This window comes from Phlebotomus papatasi, chromosome 1, assembly GCF_024763615.1.
Source record: "Phlebotomus papatasi isolate M1 chromosome 1, Ppap_2.1, whole genome shotgun sequence".
Classification (NCBI taxonomy): domain Eukaryota; kingdom Metazoa; phylum Arthropoda; class Insecta; order Diptera; family Psychodidae; genus Phlebotomus; species Phlebotomus papatasi.
Genome location: NC_077222.1, coordinates 36266725 through 36291022, shown reverse-complemented (window position 1 = coordinate 36291022; position 24298 = coordinate 36266725). Strand labels below are relative to the sequence as shown.

At 34.6% G+C, this 24298-nt stretch overlaps 1 protein-coding gene across 2 annotated transcripts; it reads right to left on the bottom strand.

The window, feature by feature from the left end:
* Nucleotides 1-2626: 2626 nt before the first annotated feature.
* On the bottom strand, nucleotides 2627-24270 carry LOC129798955 (uncharacterized). Of its 2 annotated transcripts, none has more exons than XM_055842485.1 (8): nucleotides 24137-24270; nucleotides 23740-24077; nucleotides 17362-18084; nucleotides 12829-13686; nucleotides 9402-9526; nucleotides 9183-9285; nucleotides 3013-3263; nucleotides 2627-2924 (listed from the first exon to the last, which is right to left on the bottom strand). In XM_055842485.1, the coding sequence occupies exons 2-8, from the start codon at nucleotides 24070-24072 to the stop codon at nucleotides 2831-2833; spliced, it is 2487 nt and encodes an 828-aa protein (XP_055698460.1). In that variant the 5' UTR covers nucleotides 24073-24077; nucleotides 24137-24270; the 3' UTR covers nucleotides 2627-2830. The 2 variants fall into 2 exon arrangements, with proteins under 2 accessions (XP_055698460.1, XP_055698461.1); XM_055842486.1 differs by having other exon boundaries at nucleotides 24141-24270.
* Between the last annotated feature and the right edge of the window lie 28 nt (nucleotides 24271-24298).

The window sequence follows — 24298 nt, the reverse complement described above, 5'->3', positions numbered from 1 at the left end:
TTAAATGTTTTGCTTTTAAATTACTCACCACTATTTTCAAAGTCCTCGTAGCTTAAATTGCCACTAAATTTTACAGAAATAAAACACTTTTCACAGAGAAATTGCACTTAAATTATTTTTTGCTGCGCCATTACCTTTTGCACTGAGGCCCACGCTTCTAGAATGTTCCAGGAATGTGAAAAAAATTCTCCCGCGAGAGCCCAAACTGTTTCTCTCTCACACTTTACTCCTTCCCTGCTGTTGCTCGCGCAGCTTAGCTCTCAGCTTTCACTGAATTTCTCTCACTCTCCCGCTTAGGAGCAAAAAAGTAGCGATTTAGCTTACAGGATTTTTAGGCATTACCGAACGTGAGAATTTTTGTTACACCAAGTGGAAGCTTAAGCACTAACACGTTCTTCTGCGTCATACTTTTTTTTGCAGTGTACGGTTTAAGGCGAGATACGGCTTAACGTAATTCTAATTAAAATAATAATTAGACTGCATTCCCATCAGTTTCCCTCTAAGCCGTTCTTCGGTAATACGGGCTTCAGACCTAAGGCTTAGCTATCTGGCTTAACTCCTCTAATTCATCATCAAGCATGATTTTTTAGGAAATTGTTTAGGATTGAATATGAAGGGCAAATGATTCATTAGATTTTGAAAAATCAATAAAATTGCTTATTATTAAGATTTTTAAGACCTTTAGGAACTAGGCTAAACCCCCAGTCTGAAGCCGGCATTAGAGACCGGGAGAATAAGCCATATAGCAGAGACGGCTGCATTAGATTAAACAGTCAGTGGTGGCGTATTCTCTAGGCAGAGGAACAAAGGGAACAAACCTTTTTCCTCCCTTCACTGTAGATGAACAGTTGCTGTGCTTTATTTATAACTAATTATCACATATGAAACTGTTCCCATGCAGACATCCAGATTTTTTTTTAAATGGGATTAGGAGTCGATCTTACAAATATGAGACTTGAATCAGAGATTTCATCGCCAAAGATCTGACTGGCGCTCTTATCAACTGCTCTAAGAGATCACCAAATTATAATAACATTTTAACGTACAACTACGGTTATCGCGGAAAAAGTTCATTTATTAGTTTTACAACGATTATCGTTTGAAATGAAATTTAAAATTTTCTGATTACAGCGATTATCGTTCTTTTTTCTTTGAAAAAATTTACCTCAGTTTTACTGGGTCAATTATTTTCAAATGATAATCGTTTTGCAATCCATCTTTCGGATAAAAAAATCGTCTTTATTCTATGATAAATTATTAGAAATATTACTGCGATTAGTTGTATTATCTTTGTTTTACAATGGAAGACTACTACGATTATCCTTTGCATTAAAGAAAATTACAGAAAATAATCAGAATATTTCTTTAACAAAGTATATACCTATACCTAAATTAAAGTTCAAATAAATTATGTATACTTACATTCGAGAATCCCTTGGTCGTTTTGTATTGCCCTGTTTCGAAAAATTCATGTCTCGCATCTCTGTTTTTTTATTTATCTTAATAGAATGAATTAATTAGGGGAGACCGGAGCAGATTTCTTTTTTTTTTTAATTTTCTTTAGGCAGAATATTGAGTTAATTACTATATATTATTAGAAAAAAGCATCGCAGTAAGGTTCTTGCGCATCTATTAATTTTCTTCAATATTATTGCTAAAATTCTTTTTCTATCATGATTCTAAACGAAACAAAGAATAATTCTATTGATTTGGAATGGGGAAAAATATTTCATAAGCCCAAAAACAAGCGTTAAAGTTGCACTCTATGAAAAGCATCGGGATTACCTCTCTTTACTACAGTAGAGTCTCGCTATAGTCCATATTTGGTTTCAAATTTGACACTTGGGTCGCACTATAGTCCATGCAATTTTTTAAAATTATCAACGATTTTTAGTATTGAAATTGCTCGACGGCTTCCACTTTCTTTGCGATTGTGGTACATTGTCCTCGCTCTCTTCATTGTGGATCACAATTATCACAACTACTTAATAAAGTTTGCCAAAAATATTAAAATAATTATGCATGTCGCATACTAAAAAACATAACCTAACTTAAAATCAGTGTTTTGAAATCAACGGTCGATAAATTGTGGACTATAGAGCGATGGCCTATAGCGAGACTCTACTGTATATTCAGAATAATTAATTCCCTCCCTATTCATTGAGATATTTATCAGTCAAAAAAGTAAAGAAAAAAATCATTTGCTGGCTTATTCTGCCCGGTCTTCCCTCCTATATTTTGCATAATTACTCCTTTGATTCTGACAAAATTAAATTAATTTTTTATCATACTATGAATTTGGTATATTGTGCTTTAAAGGAAAAACAGAAATTATAGCAAGTCTTATACTAGCACGTGGTAGAAAAACTGAAGGAAAAAAATAATAGAGCCTCAGAAAATTATGTAATTTTTCCTCTTAATTTACTTTGAAGCCTATAAAATTTCTCCAATGGAAAATGTTCTACGAAAAACTGGATTATTCTCACCATTTGTTCAACTCTTTGCTCCGCTCTTTGCTGACGACTGAAGTTCATAAAACCTAGGAAAAGTACAAAAACCTTATCGCTTCAGCTGAAGAAGCCCCCCCAGTTCAGCCTCAGTGGAAAAATTGATAAAACACTGTGTATGCGTTATTCAATTTTCTTTAATAGAGTGAATAACTCAAAAGTTGATTTTTTTGCGTTAGTATCGGTTTGCTAAAAGTCAAAATGATCTCTCGGGCGATTAATCTACTATTTCATTTGTTTTCGTGTGGACTCACGACCACGGTGTCCAGAAGAAGCGAAAACGATTAGGAAAAATAAAATCGGAAAAAATGCAGAGCACATTCTTAATTCTTCTTTGTCCGGCGCTTCGACGAGAATTGAGATTGTTGATTTGGTCCACCATAGAGATTTGTCAGGAAATCATCTAGGCTCGGACGACTACAAAAGGGGAGAGAGAGAGGAGGGACTTGAACCATCAGCAAATTTGTTTTGAAAGGAAATTCAACTAGAAAAAAAAATCACCAACCTGAATTGTGATTCTTTCTTGGCCTCCTTCTTGTCCACTCCACCATTTCCCGTCTGTTGCTGTTGCTGCTGCTGCTGCTGCTGATTCCCCAGGACAATCCTATATTGGACAGAATGTGAATTGGGCTGCAGATGCGACAGTGCACCCTTCTGGCAGTTGGCCCATTCTGTGATATCGTACACATTCCCCTCCATCAGTGCCAAGTACTTCCAACAGATCCCCATGAAGCTCGTCTCAGCCCAAATGTCTCCCTGAGTTAACCCAAAGAAAAAACGTTAAAGCTAAAATCGATTTAAGCGCGATCAGACGAACATCAAATGTCTCAAAAAGTCAAAAATCATTAAATTATCCTTTCACCCTTTCAATTGAAAGGGAAGTGTGCCAAATTTCGGCCAGCTTCTAATTTCGGCCACTTTGAGTGTAATTTTGGCCATGGAAATAAATTAATTAAAACTATTTATGTTATCTTTGAATAGGGTAAATGTCTTAATTCAAAACCATTTCCAGACGCTTTAACTTTGACAGAAGATTCAACACATTAAGTTCATATTTTTTCTGAAGAGAATTACATAAATTTGCTCCTTGGCTTTTCTAGAATGTCACTGTTTAGTGAAAATTCTTTAGATATAATTTGAAAACTTCTTAAATACAAGAAAAATACGCGAGCGTAAAATGCTTCTATTGGAAACATATTAATCCAAATGGAGACAAGGAAAAGGTCCTAATTGGAAACAAACAGTAAGTAAAACCGCGACGAAAGGCTTCCAAAACCTTGTTGAGTTGCTCTTGAGTGTAGGATTTGTTCTTATTCCTGGTCTTTTCTCTTTTCCCATTTAAAACAATAAGAAAATCTCTCCAAAAAAATCATATTTCCGGAGTTTCTTATTGAAGTATTTGCAGACACTTAAAAAAAACCCTTTTTGTTCACGAAATAGGTAATTATTTCATTTGAAAACTTCACGTACCGCTAACAATAAAGATTAACACTTAATTTAACTAAAACTATCCAGAAATATGACATAAATGTTAAACAAAACGAATAAACAACAGTCACTTTATTGTGTTTTTCATTGGAAAACATGGACGATCGATGAAAAATTCGATGGTGAAAAGATACACTTTTAATTTTTCTGAAAAATTAATAAATTAAAATTTGTGAATATGAATGGATTTTCGCTTTATTTTGAGCACAATTAACTAAATAAAGAAACTGTGGTATAGAAAATATATAAATATAGTAATTTAGTACTGTATTTATTATAAAAACAGTGACGTTTCCATTTGGAATAGAGAAAAATTTCCATTTGGAGTAGGTTTTGAATTAGCTTAATTTACCCTAGTCAATGAATTCATTTTGCTTTTAAATATTTATTCATTTTAGGATGTATTAACACAAAGACTGTTAAATTTTAGGTATAATTTGAATTTAAATTGCGTTGTAAAAACTCAGTGTGGAAAAAGTCTTACAAAAAATGTGACAGTTCGATTGTGTTTCTAACAGTCTTGTGATTTGTGGTGAAGTGCAGAAGGTTTGCCTTCGGTGTTTTTCATGAAAATTGATTAGTTTTCATTAAATATTCTTTCTGTTTCAATTAATAGTGAATCAATCTTTAAATTTCGGACGAAATTTCTCAGCTGGATCCTGTATTTTGCGTAAAAAAGTATATATTTTGTGAGCGTCTCTCCGGTGAGGTAGTGTTGCCTATTCCAGCAACGACTTTTGCTTTTCCAAATTTCTTATTCATTTTGTGTTTTTTTTTTCAATTTCTGAGTTCTACAATGTCCATAGAAAAAAACCATCGCTTCTATGAAAAAGATGATGTGAAAAAGGCCTTGGAAGAGTTCAGGAAGGGCAAAAAAAAGATGGTCAGAAGAAGGGTGGTCGGTATTTCAGACAAAGTGGCCGGAATACTACTCAAAGCAATGTCCATATTATTATTAATTTTTCAATATTTTAGGAAGTGATTTAAAGACAACAAAGATGATAAACTAGTTTTAAAGGTGCCACACAACCTTCCCGAAAAGGAAGTAACAAAAAATATCAATATGAATTAAAAATATTGCATTTCAAACTTAGGACTTCGGTGCTTATATGCAACTATGCCGAAATTTGGCACATTTACCCTAAATACCTCAGACATCCCCCTATATTAATTATTGCATCAAGTGTTACCCATAACGTACAATGGTGAGTTAAATCACTTGACTACTCTCTTTCTCTCAAAGAGTGAAATCACGAGTGTTTGGATGCATTCATGAGCAAAACGAGGGATAAAACGTGATCACTATAAAGCTAAATTGAACTCAGGTTCAATGGAACGAGATATAATTGAAGCTTGTGACGCTCGTGTAGATAATTATTGATAAATTGCTCCCTGTTTGTGTTGATTGAGGGAAAAACACCCAGATGCCATTACTAATTTAATACAGTGCTTATTCTTCGAAAATCAATATATACCAATTTATTGGTAAACATCCATTTAAGGGTTTCTTTTTTTTTTAATCCATTTTCTAGGAAAATGTTACTAAAAAAAACAACATGAAAGAACGTTTCTCGTTTTAAATTTAGAATCACCACAGAATGACACAACTTTCTTTTATAATTTCTCTATTTTGCAGAAAAATAATTAATAAACTTCCTGAGTAAGGTGTATTTAAAAATAAATTTAAGTCACGCCCACTTTCAAAGTTATTACGAAATAAAGTTGTTTTTTGTACCAATTCAATTCTATAAAGTCACCTATAAATTTAACTGTAGGGGAAAGCGCGCTACCTTCGGACGACTCAAGCTTCGCACAATTCAATTTTTTCTCTATGTTCCTTATCGATTTCACCCATAGCTCTCTTCTGCGAAAATTTGAGGCATTACATTAGCTATTAAAATATAATATCATAATGGGCGAAATTCATTTACAACACATTGAAAAAAATTATTTGTGCGAAGCATAAATGAGACGCTCAGAGCAAATGTGGACCGCTTTAATAGGGAAATGCATACAAAGGAGACCACTCTTGCTCTGAGCGTCTCAAATCATGCGAAGGTAGCGCGCTTTCCCCAACATGAAAAAAATGAACCTCGCTCAAATCCCGAACCACAAAACAGCAAAAAGGCCAAAATTTTAAACATCAAAATTCCAAAATCCAAAATCAAGAATAGTCACATCTGCTCCCATGATTACTCCCGCGCTTGTTGGGGACAAAGAGAAATTTTCTGTGTTTTGAGAATTTATTTTAATTATCCTTAGTTTTTGACCATTTGGAATTTTGGTTTTAGGATTTTGGATATTTATTTAAGTTTTTATTTGGATTATTTATTTAGATTTTTTAGGAAAACGCTTTTTATCAAAAACCAGTATTCTTGCAAAAAAAAATTTTTCTGTAAAAAACATTCGTTATCATCAATTATTCTTATTAATAAATAAATAAAAAATATTAATCAATATAATAATCAAATAAAAAAATAAATCAATAAATAAAGTAAAAAATAAAATTTAATACGGTTGCAGCAGAATGGGCAGTTTTTAACTGCTCGAACTTCACGAGAGAGCAGTTTTAACAATCGTGTTTTTTCAATTTCTCTCCATCCTGGCTGCCAAACGGTGAGAGATATTGACTTCCGGTCTTTGGTGACCCCCCCCCACAAGTCAACATTCTCTACCGAACTAACTTACCCAAATTACCCCCCACCCTTCTAACTTTTCCAGAAATATGTTTTTTTGACTTTGGCCTCTATTTGAAATTGGCCCTGGCGATTTCGTTCATTTTTGGATATGTTTTAGATGGAATCAAGCTGAACATTTCGTCCTTTGACGCTTATCACCGGAAAAATCGCCATCTTGAATTATTGAAGGTCAAAATCCTAATTTTCATCCAATTTGGTCAATTAATTAACTAAAAAGTTAATGATTTTTTTAAACACTCTTCTTGAACAATTTTCAATTTCAAAATGGTTTTGTGGTGATTTATAGACAAATCAAATTCGACAATAATTTTTTATGCATAAGAAAAAATTGCGAAAGGGTATATAAGGCAGAGCTCTTTCTCGAGAATTCGAGCAGCTCGCAAAGCCTTGGACGCTTTGCCAACCCTTTTTTTTATAAAAGTTGGTAAGTAAAAATTCAAATTTAGTCAATGAAAAAATAGACATTTTTATGTGAGAAATGACTGCAGTAGCTCAGCATTTTGGCAAAACCGGTTAGTAAATATGAATATTGATCTTTTAAACATCACAATAAATTCAATTTACCTCAATCGAATTTGGAGTGCGCAAGAATGTGATAGCCATACACAAAACTTGTGAGTAAGTAAGGGATGTGAATTTTGATTTCATGACATTTTCCTGATTTAAAAGCTGTGCCGGAGCCATAATGAACATTTTGGCGTTTTACTGAATTTAATGGATTTTTTGCTTCCCAAAAAAATTATTTGATAAATAAAATTGTAAACTTAATTAGTAAAAAATGGTTTTAGTCAGTAACCAATCTTGATCGAGTGAAAATTAAAATTTGGCCAGTAAAAATCCACATTCTGTAATGGCTTTGGCACATCTTTTTCGATCAGGAAAATTTGATGAAATCGAAATTCGCGTTTTTTTTTCTTTTTCGAGCATTTTGCTTATGTCATCATATCACGTTCTTCTTCTTTTTAACATCACAATAAATCCTATTCAATTAAATTCAAATTAGGTTCCAAACGAGTGGGATAGACATAATACAAGACATACAAAACATTTGGGAAAAGAAGGAATGTTAATTTTGATTTCATGAAATTTTCTTAATCTAAAAGATGTGACGGAGACAAAAAATATTTGGTCAATAGAAAAACAAATTTGATCAGTCCTTAATTTAGTTAGAAATTTCGAAACAGTAAAATCGTCTCGAATGTTTTCGTAAAGAGAGAATGGAGATATTTTTTCCACTATATACGCTAAGAGTATAGATTATACGTTAAACTCATTTTTTTGTAATGGCTTCGGCATACCTTTTACATCAGAAAAATTTCATAAAATCAAAATTCACATCTCTTTCTTTCTTAAAAGTTTAGTATATGTCTACTCTTTTGCACTCTTCTTCTTCTTTTAAAAATCACTCTAAATTTAATTTAGTTCAGTCCATTAGGAGTCTGAAAGGGTAGGATATATTTATGTAAATCTCTTGAGAAAAAAGGTACGCGAATTTTGATTTCATGAAATTTTACCGATATAAAAAGTGTGCCGCATTTACTAAAAATCTTAAATCTTGGACATCACTTTCACTACGAACGTGGACAAGCTCCCCCTACCCTTCTGTTTTTTTTTCTGCCGGAATATATATTTCGAATTCTACAGTCAGTGTATAGAAAAGTCTCTATATTATTCCTCGAACTCCACGGAGAGAGAATTAAACCGGTTCCAATCGGTTTTGAAGCGGTAATGAACCGGTTCATAACCGTTAAAAATTTTTATCTGAAAATCAATCCTATTACTTTTAAAACTATTTTGGTGGATCTTTTGAGAGATTTATGAATCGGTTCAAATCGGTTGAGAACCGGTAAACGGCAAATACTGCGAAAGTACTTTTGAGGTACAGCATCTAAGTCACGAATTCGAGCAGCATTTCGCAAAGCTTGGGACGCTTTGCTACCCCTTTTCTAAAATTTGACATGTTGCAAATTTTATAGAATATTCTTTATATTACAAATTTTGTAATTTAAAGAATATCCATATTTTGTAAATCTTACAATCTCAGCCTATCGCAGACTGATTTTCAGGAAGCAAAAAAAAGCAAGAAGACAAACTTTTAAATATTTCGTAGACGAAGAGCTAAAATTATTCTCAAGTTACAAATATATCTTGCAACAAACAAAAAATATTAAAACAAATATTCCCCTGAATATCAATTCCCATATATAAATATTTTTTCATAGAGCACGCGTGAAATAAAGTTCTTGATCTCAAAGTAATACTCATATTATACGTAAAACAAACACTTCTCATTACGCTCTTAAACCCAAAAATATTCCACAAAAGGAGTTAATGCTGAAACTCTCTTTTTTTCTCAAGCATTATTTGCACAGTCGTAATTTTGAACAATGAATAACCCAACTGATATTTCGAGATATTTCCAGGTTAATTTGTGTCATAGAAAATCAAATAAAGCTTAGGAGTTTTTTTTCTTTTATGAGAACTTTACCTCTCTGGCTGAGTGACGAATTTTGCATGAGTTGCACTCTCTGGCCGCATAGTGAGGACGTCCGGTCGGTTTCCGTGGATGCCTCAAGCCACAACTGCTGCAGCTGAAATGCAAAGGGGAAACCCATTGATTGAGTTTTTTTTCTTTTTGTTATAGTCCATTGCGAGAGCAAAGGGACGATTGCACGTGAAGTATTAATTGACCAAAGACAATACTCACCGAATTGTATTGGCAGCTTCAGCAATTTTCGCATGAAGCTGAGTCAGAAGATCATTTAACTCCGTCCAGGCTTTCTCAGCATTCAATGCTTCGGCCAGATTTCGCTCGTAAGCTTGTCTGTTCTCCTGGTTTTTTTTTTGGAGAAAATCCATTCAAAAAATAAAATAAAAAATTAATAATAAATTAAAATATTTAATAATTACTGAACTTTAAATTAATAAATTCTAAAAATAAAGTTATCCGGAAATGAGTGAATAGACAAAATTTAAATTTAAGCGAGTGATAAATCTAGAACAGCTTATTGTAAATGAGATTCTTAAAATTAATCAACTCGAAATACATGCAAATAGGATTTTGAACTGAAATCACAGGATGCAATTATAAAATTTTGCGTTAAATTCATAAAATAAATGTTAGGTCAAGTAAAAAGTTCTGAGCCCTTTTTATTAGACGTCTTTTTTAGTGAGCAATATCTCACGATATATAAATCGCATCAGTTCACTAAACGGTGCTTTCAAGATGACAAAAAAGTTCTTTACCAGTTTTACGTTTGGTCGCTAAACAAAACTATTTTTTTCTGTTCGTGAATAAAATGTGCAAATTGGTGGAAATTTTGTGCAGGAATGGCTACCATCAGGATATTAAACGATAAAGGTGAGTTGTAAAGAGTGGAAAAGACCAAAACCATCAAGTGATCAATGTTTTTTTGTTCTGGAAATCCAAAGAAAAGTGGCTAAAGGAGTGTTTGTGTTGCGACAGTGATTCTCCACAATCAACAGCTAATCCAGAAAGTCCAGGATCGTGAGGAAGCATATGGTATTCCTCCAAGATCACCCCAACAGGAAGGTTCAAAAGTGGAAGCTGCGATAAAGCAAATTCTGTGAGAAATAAGCATAAGAGAATCTCCTATTTGCCAATAATTTCTCCCGGAAAGAAGACATCCACAGTCTAATAAATTTCTAATCAAATGGGCAGATTCGAAGATCTATTGGACTTCGAGTAAGGAGTAGGAAGGTATGGTCTTAAATAAATCAATTTTCTATAAATCATAGTGAATAAATTTGCGAAAATTTATACAAAAGAAGTGTATATTTTATTTCTTTTCTAATATATTCTTTCTATCTTTGCAGATTTCCTCAAACTATCTTCATTCATTTATTTTCAACGGCTTATCCCTATTGGGGTCGGGTGCTCTCCCACTTTTCCAAGCCACCTTAAAGACACGCGTGAGCCAACTGACCCCCGCTATACCCATAAGTGTCAGAATTTCGGGACGTATTTCGTCAATTCCTGCAGCTTTTCCATCCTTCAATTTATTAATTGCATACAAGACTTCACTCTCTGAAGGACTACTTTCTTCCCTGCCTTTACTTGTGGGTACGTCATCATCAGTGCCTTGTTGAGGATTGAGCAATTCTGAGAAGTATTCTTTCCAGCGACATAAGACCTCTTCCTCTTTAGTCAAGAGAGTTCCTTCCTTGGATGTTACTCCTTGGATGGAATTACTCTTCTTCCCTCGGAGTCTTCGGACTGTTTGCCAGAAAGTTTTGTTTGCCGTCCTGTAGTCAAGCTCCAGCTTTTCACCGAACTTTTTCCACGCCTCCTCTCTAGCGGCTTTAACAGGGAGCTTTGCAGCCTTTCGCGCCTTAACATAACGATCACGAGAATCAGAATCCTTACGTTGTATGTACAACTTGTAAGCCTTCTTTTTCTCTCCAACGGCTTCTTTTCAAACTACCTTCAAGTACTTCAATTCAAAATTCAAACCCACCAAATACTACAAAAATCAGCACCGAATAATTTCAAAATTTCAACACTCTGTATTAAAATTTATTTAGTATTTTCCTGAGTGATTGCTAAGGAAAGAGTTAAAAGTGATCGATCATGCTCATCACCAAGATAATCAAGATTCACATAGCAGATAAAAGTAATTTAAGACTTATGAAATTGTTAATTTTCAAAAGCAGCAATTTTTGTAGTCTTATTTCAAAAACTGTTTCTAATATTTTCTAGTTTTAGGCTACACCAACTTATTTTTGTATTCAATAATTTTGAATACAAAATAATTTTGATGCTTTTTTTAGTAACTCAGTTTTTCGTTCCAAACATCATAAATATGCTTATAATCCTTTTTTCATATCTATAATAACTGATATGTTTCACAGTATCATTGCAAGGGTGAGTCATAATCGATATGCCACTAACAGAGCACTAAACCTTCGTTTCAACGAAGACTTAGCTAAGTCTCCGAATTTTTGGGTTAAGGCCGTCTTCAGACTAGACTAGAGGTTAGCATAGTTCCAGAATGTCTCAAAATCTTAAAAACAACCAATTAATTTGGTTCTTTAGAATCAAATAGATTATTTGGGTTTTATAATACAATTCTAAGTCAAAATTTTATAAAAATCTTGATTGATAAGAAGTTAGAGAAGTTAAGCCATATGGCTAAGCCTCAGGTCTGAAGCCCGTATAAGCCACAGCCCGGCCTTTTCAGACTACGACTTCAGCACTAAGTCTTACGGCGTTATCACACTTGCACATTAAAATTTTAATATGATTCACATTAATTGTCGCTTGTGAGCGTCCAAATATGTTATTTGTGTCTTTGAGTCACTTAATATTTGGGGATTTTCTATTTATTGATAAAGAAGTGGACTTGGCCTCCAAAAATAAGTTTAAATTTACCTAAAGCATAAATATTTTTCTCATTAAAAAATTAAAGAGAAAATCGCATTAATTTTTTGCATTAATGCTATAAATCAATTTATATCAAATTTTGCGGGCCGAGTCTACCTTTTTATCAACAAATAGATCAAATTTTGAATATAAAATGATTCAAACACACAATTTAGACATTTGGACTCTCGCCAGCGACAATTAATGCAAGTGTGATAACACAGTTAGCTTTAAGTCTCTAATCTGAAGTCTGTATTGGTCAGGTTTTTCATCAGTAGGCACGATGACTTCGTCAATCGTGGAATTATGAAATTGCCATTAAAATGAACAAAGGTTATCGAACAAAATGACGCATAAAAGACTTAATTTAGATAATCCTAACTATGTTAAATTCATCATCAAAATAAAGCTAAAAAAAGCCTCAGAACTTTTCAGTTGACCTAATATCTCATAAAATTTATTCTACTGTGTTCCTGCACAAGAATCACTGACTCAAAAAGTTTTATTCTTCTGTCCAGGAATCACATTTGCCCTGTATTATCATGGAAAATGGAAGTTCCAGGAGTTTGAAATGAAGGTCTATAAGGGACTTTGAATATGGAATATTGCGTAAACTTTCGAAGTTTACGCCCGATCGGACGACATGAGATTTTATTGGGATTATAATATGTGGGATTTTTTAGAATCTCATCAAATTGCACTGAAAATCTCTAAAAAAAAAAATTGAAAAAAAGAAATAATTGAGACTTACCGGTTCGCCAATAAGTTCAAATGCCCTCTGAAGAACTTTAAAGGCCTCCTCAGCTCCTGGTTGTTTATTTTTGTCCGGATGCACCAGTACGGCAATCTTCTTGTAGTGCTTCCTGATTTGCTCCTGCGAACAATCCTGACTGACTCCCAGGATACTGTAGGCATCCTTCCCTTTGCAATTCAGCAATGAGTACATTGCCTCTTCGCCAGTCTGTGGAAGTCTTCCGTTTTTGTAGAATTCCTGCCCAGCCGCTCCGCCCGGTCCCAGTCCGGACGCCTCAAGGGGCGGCTGACGCCGGAACAGACGCCTCCAAAATGCCCATCTGGAGTTCTTCACGAACTTCCTGTCCACATAGGTGAGGAAGCGTCTGTGGAGATTTGCACTACTCTTCACTTCTTTGCACACGGTTTTGTAGTGTTGGCGCACAAAAGCATAGCTGGAGCACATTTTGTCCCACACAATCCCATAACTCAGCCAAACAATGTCCGTGATCAGTGACACCAGCCACAGCAGAGCCTTCAGCAGATAATCCAACCACAGTCCCAGCATTCGCAGCACAAAGGCATACTTGTCATTCTTCTTCTGCCTGGCACTGCGCCTGGACGTGTAAATAGCATTGCTCTCGCCGCGATTCCTATTCGATGACATTCTACTGGCCGATCCTGAATTCCTGGAGCGTGATTTCGTGCTCATCAGTACCGTTTTGTTGACCTTCTCCGAGTAGCTGGCATCATTGATGCTATTCGTTTTAGCCACGTTGTAGAAGAAGCCCATCTGATCCGTCTCGTCAGCAGCATCATCATCCATCTCGTCCTCATTGTTGTCTGACAAATGGTTGTACTTGGAATTTTTCTGTTTCTGCAATGGACAATTCAAAATATTCTCTATTGCATTAACACTCAGAAATATTTAATTTAAAGCTCTGAATTGTTCGAAATAAGGTCCCAAATAGACCCAGGCTGATCCTTGAGAATATTTGGCCTGTAAAATTTAGTAGGTAAAGATTTATCCACAACTATCGTACACTGAAGAGAAGACTTCGAGTCATCCATTAGAGGTCTTTTGCATAAATTTCCTTTTATCTTATCTTTTACTACAGTCAAATTTTACAGGCTAAATATATCGGATAAAAATTACAACTTGGTGCATTGACCCCCCACCCCCCACCCCTCCTTCCACCATTTTGAATACCACAATTTTCAAAATTAAAAATCAAAATTCAAACTCATTTTTCTCAAAAACGGCATTGTGCAAGTTAATCAAATTTTAGAGTGTTGCAGTCCAGTCTAGCAGTGTAATCTGGGAACATATTTTTATAAAAGTTTCAGAGATTATACGCTCTTGTTTTTTACATAAAGGTTTTAAATACCAAAACTACACGCGGGGATGTTTGGGACACATGAAAGGGGATGAATGGGACGTTGATTTTCTACAAGATTGTAGGTGGTATGCAATTGTTTATTGTCAAAATGAAGAGTGATGCCCAGTTTCTACTGGAAATCTCCCTCTTGTACAGACTTTACCAGTTGAGCGGTTGTCTATAGCGACAATTAAATCATCAATGTCTTGGGAATCAATAAATTTATTCTCCAGAGGACATTCAACCTTTGCTCAATCCCGTTAAAAACTATTTTCTCGAAAATTTCTCGAGCAATATCCTCTACAATTTTCACAAGTTCTCCAGGCGAGAGCTAATTCAGAGAAATAAGGAAAAAACAGGTACCATGCAGTTGTCGTAAAATCAAACAGGAATCCGTCAATGAGTTCAAAACTAAAAGTGTTAAGGTAATCTACTCGCCTGAGGAATTTGATGATCATGATTGTAATACTTAGAATAAAAAAGCAAAGAAAGCTAGATGGAAAATAATAAGAAAATACTTTAAATAACTGATTGACAATAAATGATTCAAAAATGATTAAACATTTTTATTTCTCTCAGAAATATTTTTAATCTAGTAGGGTAAAGTGGTACAAGTTGGACAGTGGTACAAGTTGGACAATGGTACAATTTGGACAGGGCTTTTTGTCTTGATAAATTTAGTACTTCATTTTTATGTGTATATCTTTAATGCTTTAGTTTTATAATTTGGTTCCTTGTGCTTAAAAACAAATTTTGTACCGTATTTATCAAGAAAAAAGCCATGTCCAACTTGTACCGGCGAATTGTCCAACTTGTAACACTAATTCCAAATTATAAACTTTACCCTACTTAAAATTAATTAACGTGCTCCAATAATGCAAATTATACGTCCCAAACATCCCCTTTTGCGTCCCATACTGCTCCATATCGGGGAGGTTTGGGACAAGGCGCCAAGTTAAATGTTTTATCTTTTCCAAGAAAACTTAGCAGTTTTCCAAATTCTATCGAGTACTTTTTATAAAGTCAATACACAAAAGTATCTTATAGACCGTACAAAATTCTAATACACTATCGTGATTTTTTGGAATAGTGTCTCAAAGTCAAAACATGAAAAAGTGTACCAAACTCCCCGGTCTCCCCTACAAGAAAAATACGCGAGCGTAAAATGCTTCTATTGGAAACATATTATTTCAAATGGAGACAAGGGAAAGGTCCTAATTGGAGACAAACAGTAAGTGAAACCGCGACGAAAGGCTTTCAAAACCTTGTTGAGTTGCTCTTGAGTGCAGGATGTGTTCTTATTCCTGGTCTTTTCTCCTTTCCCATCTAAAACAATGAGAAAATCTCTCCAAAAAAATCATATTTCCGGGGTTTCCTATTGAAGCATTTGCAGACACTTCAGAAAAACACTTTTTGATCACGAAATAGGTAATTATTTCTTTTGAAAACTTCGAGTACCGTTAATAATAAAGATTAGCACTTAATTTAACTAAAATTAGCCAGAAATATGACATAAATGTTAAACAAAATCAATAAACAACAGTCACATTATTGTGTTTTTCATTAGAAAACATGGACGATCGATGAAAAATTCGATGGTGAAAAGGTAGGGGAAAGTGGTCTGCCTTTGAACGAAAAATGATGTTCAAAATTTGAGATTTTTTTCAGAGTAAACTACAACATGAGTTTTACTTTGCACTACACCAAAAAATTCTCTTGTTCATTAAGCTTCTATGCTTACCCCATTCAGGACTCGCAAGTCCTCAGTTTTTCCTGGTGAGGAACTTGAAAATGTGATGTTGATATATTCAAAGGCAGCCTGCATGGTCTGCCTTTGAATGTGGTTGGGCAGCCTTTGAATCTTAATTTTTCACTGAGAATATTAGGGCTGTAACATTAAGTGACCCATAATTGATTAGTATGAACCCTAATGCACTCAATAAAACCACCACTGTAGTCAAAAGTCATTATACAACAACATTTTTTACATTTTTCTGAAGCTCTGTTTTTCACTTGAAAATTTGTAATAAAACGCCATTGAAGTTGCCAATTGTCAGTTTGAAACATCCTGGCCGGAGCAAGATAGCATGTTATAAGTATTTGTATGACATTCGTCGGACCAAAGTAGGAGTTCTATTCTGCTCCCGGACAGGAAGCTATCAGATGTTTTAATGTATGGAAAGAGAGGATTCAAAGGCACACAACATTAAGATCCAAAGGCTACCGCAGAGCAATATTTGCAAACTTTTATCACTCACAAAATTTGTCTCATCTGAATCAAAATGTATTTGGAGAAATACCATCCAAGAATAACCTTCTATGACTCACAATAGAAGATTTGTTCGAAAAATTATTTTGATTATGAAAAAACACATGAATTGTGGAACATCAAAATTACAGTATAGAGCTCAGTTTCGTTTTTTTGCCCTAGCACCTAGAAAATACGAGCTAGGGTCTGCATTTTTTGATGACTTGTGAGGATTATGAATAGCTATCTAATAGTTAATAGAAAAGAATTTATGCTTTAAAGAAAACTGAAAAAATTACAATATTCAAAGGCTGCCGCATTCAAAGGCAGACCACTTTCCCCTACACTTTTAATTTTTCTGAGAAATTAAAAAATTAAAATTTGTGAATATGAATGGATTTTCGTTTTATTTGGAGCAAAATTAACTAAATAATGAAACTGTAGTACAGAAAATATATAAATATAACAATTTAGTACTGTATTTATCATGAAAACAGTGACGTTTCCATTTAGAGTAGCGAAAAATTTCCATTTCGAGCAGGTTTTGAATTAGCTTAATTTACCCTACTTGATCTTAAGCTTTAATTTATAAACTGTTCAACTCTGATAGTAACAGCCACTGAAACTGAAGCTACCTTTTATTTGTTTTTATTTGACCAAGAAACGTGAGAGAATCCTAATCAATTTTGCTTCCAGTTTAGCAAAATTCCTTATGTAACCAATATGCAAAACTTTTCTCTCTCTCTCTCTCACTGTTCCCCTAATAGGCAATAAACAAGTCAAATAGTGAGATATTGACCGAATCACAACGAGATATCGTGGAATATGTGCAAAAAAAATGTCGGCAAGATCATTAAAATATCTCGAATTTGCATAAATAAACAAAAATGGCATTTAGAAGAAGAAGAATGTTTGCAAAACTTACTCGATTTCCGTTGGGTTTGCTATTTTTCTGGCCAGCCTTGGAGCTCTTCTTCTTTGCCATCTTGGATTCCTTCTTGGGCTCCTTGGAGTGACTGTCATCTGAGGCGCTCTGCGAGGCTGTATCCTTGACAGAAGCAGCCTGTGGAGCCACCTGGGCACGATCTTCGGCTCTAACGGGCGGTGGGGTGGAGTTAGCATTTTTCTTAGCCTTGGTGGGCTTTTCTTCTTGCCCATGATTGGGCTTTTTGTCCAGTCCCTTGCCCTTGTCCCCAACAGCCGCCGCCGCCTTCGAGGCCGTCTGAACTGATGAGTTTGTGGAAGTGGCACTGGACGTGGCAGTGATGGCGACATTCTTGCTCAAGACGTCCGAGTAAGTCATTCGCATGGGTTTCACTTCAGCCACCATGCGAGGCTTCTTCGCATCACGCGAATGAACACTCTGGCCATTCTCCGTCAGTGGTGCCGGTCGATTGATCTCAAACGGTTTCGCCACCGTTTCCGGCCCACTGACCACCATCTCAGCTCCTCCACGTGTCTGGCCAACACTCAAGCGCTGCGTCACAACGGAGGGATCTTCAGCCTGATCCACAACTTCACCAAAGGGCGTATAAGTGCCAGAAACATTGGGCGCCCAATTTCCAACTAACTGATTCAGGAACATATTGGTGGAGTAGGTGGCTTCCTTAGGAGTCCCATCAACACTCCTTGACATCCCTGGTGCCGCCTGAAAAGCCAATTGGCAAGCATTTTATGGGAAATTCCATTTCATCTAATAATCGGTAAATTGGTGCTTTATTTTGCCGTTTATCAAAAGATGTCGAACCTAATGCCCTAGCACACTTACGACTTAAGTCGAGAGATGGCTTAACCCTTTAAGGATGATTGGGTTACCGGTGACCCAAAAATTTTTTTTTCTATGGCCTTCTGAAGTTCGGTGTTTTGCTCTTAAAAGTCAGAAAAAGTGATTTTTTCTGATCCCTAATTTTTGACTCTCTCGTCCTTAAAGGGTTAATGTAATTATAATCAAAAGAAAGATTTGACTAAATTCCCATCAGTTTCTCACTAAGACATTTTACGGCTTAAGCCGAGATCCGGATTAGTCAGAAACTAATGGAAATGCAATCTGATCATTATTTTGATTATAATTATGTTAAGCCGTCTCTCGGGTTAAGTCGTAAGTGTGTCTAGCACATAAGATTGAGCTATATGGCTTAAGTTTTCCTTTTTATTAACCCGTTCAGTCAATATACCAGAAATACTTGAGATAGAATATTCATATTTTGGGATTAGTTTACTACAGATTAATAGATGAATTTTTTGAAAAAAAAAATTTATCAATTATGGGGGCGCGGGGATCCGCCCTCAAACATACGTCTTAACGGTCACTGAATTTAAATTCTGTATCTGTACATTAATTTATTACAAACTCTATTGTTTTAGATAGAGTAACAATCCAAGAAAACAAATTGGCAACTAGAATTCCAATCAGAAAAGAGGATGAAGGCCAATTTTAACAAATTCGACGGGATGTCGAATTTTCTGTCCGCCATTTTGAGTAAAATTTTTGCTTGACTTCACGCGAAGCGAGAAAAGAACAACAAAATGTACTCCCATCTCTGTCGGGCTATTTTTACCAAATAACTGAAGGACAAAGTAACTAAAAATCCTTTCCCGACAAAAATTCGAATATCAATTGCCCAGAAATAAATCATCTAAAATCAGTCAATTTGCGTATGATGTATAATACCATGGTAAGGAATGGGTTAAGCAAGGTTTTTTAGAACATTTTGAGGGCAAATGAATCATTAGATTAAGAAAATTAAAGAAAAAACAAAAACATTAAAATTTCTTTTTATTAAGAATTTTGAGACATTTAGAAAATTGGCTAAGTGTTAAACAAATTTTTGAGGCAGATATAAAAATTGGACAATTAAAATTATTGGTTTGGTGCTTTAATGAATCGAATTCTATTTATAAATACCAAATAATTTATATTTTTTCTAATAAAATAGGAAGCTTATGGACAAGAATCAGCACATTTTTATTTATGAGTTAATTATTTAAATTCTGATTTAAAAAACTGACGAACCACAGAATGTTTAGAACCGTTCGCAGTGGAAGAATTCCTTAAAACAGAAACTTCTAAAATAATCAATTTATTTTTTCTAAAATGTTCAGAACTTTGAAATTTAGAAACAATGCACTATAAATTTTGTAAGTTTAAACAACGCCATCATGTTGTGAACACACGAAAAGTAATCATTATTAGTAATTATTACCAAAAACTTTTAAACAAACGCAATTTTTTGAGCTTATTCAAAGGGTTTTCTAATTAATAAAAAAAATAATAAGTTAAATTATTTCCACGATTTTGGAATAAAACAAAAAATTATTATTAACTATTACATTTTTAAGGCTTTGTTAATATCGCCTTTGGTTTCGTGTGCTCGCTGAATTCAGTGTGTGCTTTTTTTATTGTTTTTGTGTTTGCAAAATTTTGTTTATTTTTGTGTTCATGTGTTATTTTAAATTATGTATTTTAATTTTATGGAAAGTCACTTATTTTATAATTTGTATAGGGGAAACTGGGGCACCACCAAACGCGGGGTACCACCAAACACTGCGATTTTTTAATCGGAAGTTGAATATCAGAGGATAAGACCGATAGGAATTTATAGGCACTATAGGCATGCTTGTCCACTGAAGGAATGGTCGAGATAGTCCCAGTAGTTTAGAAATAAAAATTAGTGTTTGGAGGTACCCCGTGTTTGGTGGTGCCCCAGTTTCCCCTAATATTTAATAATTTAGGTACCGTGGCCACTGACCATCCAGTCAACACGTTGGAACGATCAGGGGTATATTACAGTTCTTTTTGGGTCACACAATAATGTTTGTATGGATTGGCTCCCTAGAATATTATTTCTTGGTCCAATGTATCTTCGGCAAATCTTAAGAATATGGGGAATGTCTAGCTCTAGAGTTTTGTAACAAAATTCGCATAAAAGTGGATTGTTACGTTCCATTTTGCATTTATGCGTTAATCTTATGTGTGTGCAATTCGGAGCCTTGCTATAGTGGTACTTTCATTTCTTGTAGGTGTTTGGAGCTAATGAAAATCCTTTTATGTTTGGGGAGAGAGTTGCAATTTACTATCTTCATTCATTCATTTTCAACGGCTTATCCCTATTGGGGTCGCGGGCCCATGACATCCAAATTAGCAGCCCACGCTTGTCGATCCTGCGCCACTTCATGAAGATGTTCGGGTTCGATCCCAAGGCGTTCCAAGGCAAGATTCTGAATTTGATTCAGCCACCTTGTCCTAGGTCTGCCTCGAGGTCGACGCCTTCTCACAATGGCTTGCATAGCTTTTCTGGGAAATCTTTTTTACTATCTTTTTACTATCTTCATTTTTTGTATTTAAATATTTGAAGGGTTCTCTTGAGCAACTTTAATATTCAAAAAAAAAAAAACTTAAGAAACTTTTAAATGCTAAATATGTAGTAAATTATAAATGTCACACGAAATCAAAATCCTATTAAATTGGATTTTTATATACGAAATGGCAACATAATTCAGCAACAAGGTGTATTGTGAACCTCACAAATTTTGCATAGCTTGTAATATCGGACATTTATTTTTTTCGAGATTCCACAAAACTTTCGTTTTTTTATCATTTCCAGAGGTTGTGCAATGCCAAAGGAACAAAAGAGAGTCATCCCTATCAACGATATGCCGTAGAAAATTCTTAGAATATTTTCGAATAGGCAAGCAAATTCAACAAATTGTATTCGATGTTGTATACGAAAAGGTGTTTACATACTTATTCAATTTTAAATGTATTTAGAATAATTTAGGAGGCACACAAGACGATAAATTAATTTTCAATGTTCCAAATAGTACAATAACTAGAATTTTAAACTTAGAACTTCGAGGTCTATAAGCCACTCGTCCGAAATTCGTTCCTATAATTTTTAGCAAGATATTTTAATAGAACCAAAGCACGTGCTCGAGAAAGGAGAATGCGTCCCTGGATGAGATAGAAAAACACAGTGGATAATGTTCTAAAGACCCAAGGTATGCTACGCCGCTGGCTTTAGATTGTGTGGCTTAAGGACGAGTGGGACACCGGTCCCGCTATACAGAAAAAAATATTTCGTAAATGTTTGTGAATTCCTATTGGTGACTTACGAAATGCTCGTAAATCGTATAAACTACAAACAAGTTACTGAAAGTTTATACTTTTTTCACAAACATTATTCGTAACATGATCACTTGACCATTTTTCTGTACTTTTACAAACATTTGTTCGTAAAAGTTCGTAAAATGTTGGTCAGGCAAACAACAATTTACGAACAAATAACAAAATTTTCCAACATTTTTGTGTATTTACGAACAAATGTTTGTAAAAAAAACAAAAATGCTCGTTAAATGATCATTTTACGAACAATGGCCTCAATTCTGAGACCAAGATAAAGATCAAGAAAATTTCAAGATTTTGGTATTCTGAAATCAAAAAATCAAGATCAAGATGTCAAATGTCTTGGAATCTTGAAATCCAAGACACAAACCTTTGTGGATATCAAGCTTTGCAATTCTAGAACCAATATTTCAAGATATCAAGACGTAGATAACAATTTGAAGAGTTTCATGCGGAAATTATTTTTGATGAGGAATATTTCCATAAGAGATCGTAATGATCGTAAATATTAATCGTAATGAAACATATTTCTAGATGTACGTTTCGAAGTACAACACTCTGAGAATACCTGCAAAAGAATCACATCTTGCATAAGCATTTCAGGATTTATCACACGTTAAAAGTTTTGTTTGAACTTCTTTTATTCCCGATTATGGCCTGTCATATATTATTTAATACAACCTATAATTAATTTTTCTATTTTATATGGCGAAATTTCAACAAATTCGGCAAAGAAATGAAGATATTTGTCAGAAGTGACGTTTCGTTAAGTGTGGAAAATCTTGAAATTGTGGTTCTTAGCTAAGACATTTTAAATTCCATAAATGCTTTGCGTCAGAATATGAAATCTTGATCTTAGAAATATTTGATAGCTTGAAATTTTGATCTTGATCTTGGTCTCAGAATTGTGGCCAGTGTTTGTGAAAAAGTACAATCTTTTATGAACTTGTTTGTGGGTTATACGATTTACGAGCATTTCGTAAGTTCCCAATAGGAATTCACAAACATTTACGAACAACTTTACGAAATGTCTTTTCTGTATATAGAATGTTATTTTGTGCTCTAAATGGTCCGAAAATTTGTTTTTAGGCAAACCGGTGTCCCATTTGTCCTTATAGCCTCTACACACTAGTAGAAATTTCTTTAAAAAAAATACCTTTTTAAAGAAAATTTCCCTATCCTTGTGGGCAGAAATGTCAGAATTTTTTTTAAAAAGGTAATTTTTAAAATTGTTTCTAGTGTGTAGACACCCTTAAAGAGCCAAGATCTCCAAGTAGGTAAGTAAGATGAAGTCGCCTTGCATAGTCCGACTTTCGATGTGTCCGATATATTCAGCACTGTCCGACTTTAAGCAATGTGATTTATAACAGGGCCATTGTACTCAAGAATAGATTTACTGTCTGAAAAATGCTCTTTCTTTGCATTTTTGGTAAATTTTCCACGGATGTTCACTAAATACTATCCCAAGAAACTTCCATAAACCTCCATAAACACTGTTTTTAATTTATCTAGCAGTCAAACCAGGAATTTTCATGAAAAACAGTCTCAAGAGCAAAATGCTCAAAAAATATACCAGAAAATTGTAAAAAAAAAATTGAAATATTTTTTTTTAAAGAAATTTGCTTGGGTAAAAGAACTTTAAGATGTGTGAATAATATTAACCTTTTTACTACCCCTATAAAAAGAGAATGAAAAAACGGAAAAGATTGTGCTAGTATTTGCTAAAAAAAACTTGGAAAATAACTCAGAATTGCTACTTTTCTCTTATTCAAACTTGTTTTATATTTTTTTTATCAAAAAATCACACCTGTTTGATTTTTTTTTCAGAGGAGGTTTTATATAAATTTGCAAAAAACCGTTAATTTTCCACTTGCAAGCTGTAAACATTTTTAATTGTTTTATTTCTGTAAAACTTTAAAATAAAAAAGGAAATTGCTGAAATTTGCTGATTCGGTTAGTGGAACTGACTAAGGCACAATAAATCCAACTTATCATATTGTAAATAAAATAGAATAATTTCGAAAATAATCAGATATTTTTTTTTAATCTAATCGCAATCCAAGATAATCTTCAAAAGAAATTTCACTTTGCTCGAGCGAAGCAAGCCACGGATGAAAATTTCACGAAAGTTGTCAAAATTTCATGAAATATTGAATTTGCAAAAAAGCCTAGTGCCCTTACCTGAAAAGCGGGATTAGGCGCAGTGGGATGGAGGGTGGATCCGGAAAACAGTTCGTAGTTGTTGTACTTGGCAGCCTCATCCTTGTTGTTGTGGTACAGGCGCAAGTAGCTCCCGTGTCCCATGGACAGAACCGTGAAATTGTCCTCAGGCGCCACATGGGCAGCAGCATTTTGTGGTGCATTGGGCATCACAGGATGCACCGAATGCATCTGATGCGTCCCCATGTACCCATAGGCCGGAGGATGCCTGATCGTATCATCTTCCAGGAAACCATAAGCCTGGGGGTGTCTCACGCTATCGCCACCACCCCAGGAGGCCTCGTCATCGGCCATTGGACCTACAAAAACACCACATTCATCAGAATTTCCACACCATTTGTCTGCCCAGATGCCTTACCTGCCTCGAGGTGAACTCAAAGACGGCGTAAAGATGTTTTTGCTACACAAATTTGCAAATTTTCATGCACAAAAGCCAAGAACCTGCAGCGAATTTTTAGGTGAAAACTTCACTTTTGAGAAAAAGTTTTGGGTAAAACTGCAGTGAGCTAAAAATCTCCCC

What these genes read in the sequence shown, in the direction of transcription:
- LOC129798955 (XM_055842485.1), bottom strand. Translation starts at nt 24,072, where the DNA reads ATGGCCGATGACGAGGCCTCCTGGGGTGGTGGCGATAGCGTGAGACAC. An exon ending in GAAGCTGCCAATACAATTCG is followed by an intron (nt 9,286 to 9,401) that starts GTGAGTATTGTC and finishes TTTGCATTTCAG; the next exon opens with CTGCAGCAGTTGTGGCTTGA. An exon ending in TTCGTCACTCAGCCAGAGAG is followed by an intron (nt 3,264 to 9,182) that starts GTAAAGTTCTCA and finishes GGGTTAACTCAG; the next exon opens with GGAGACATTTGGGCTGAGAC.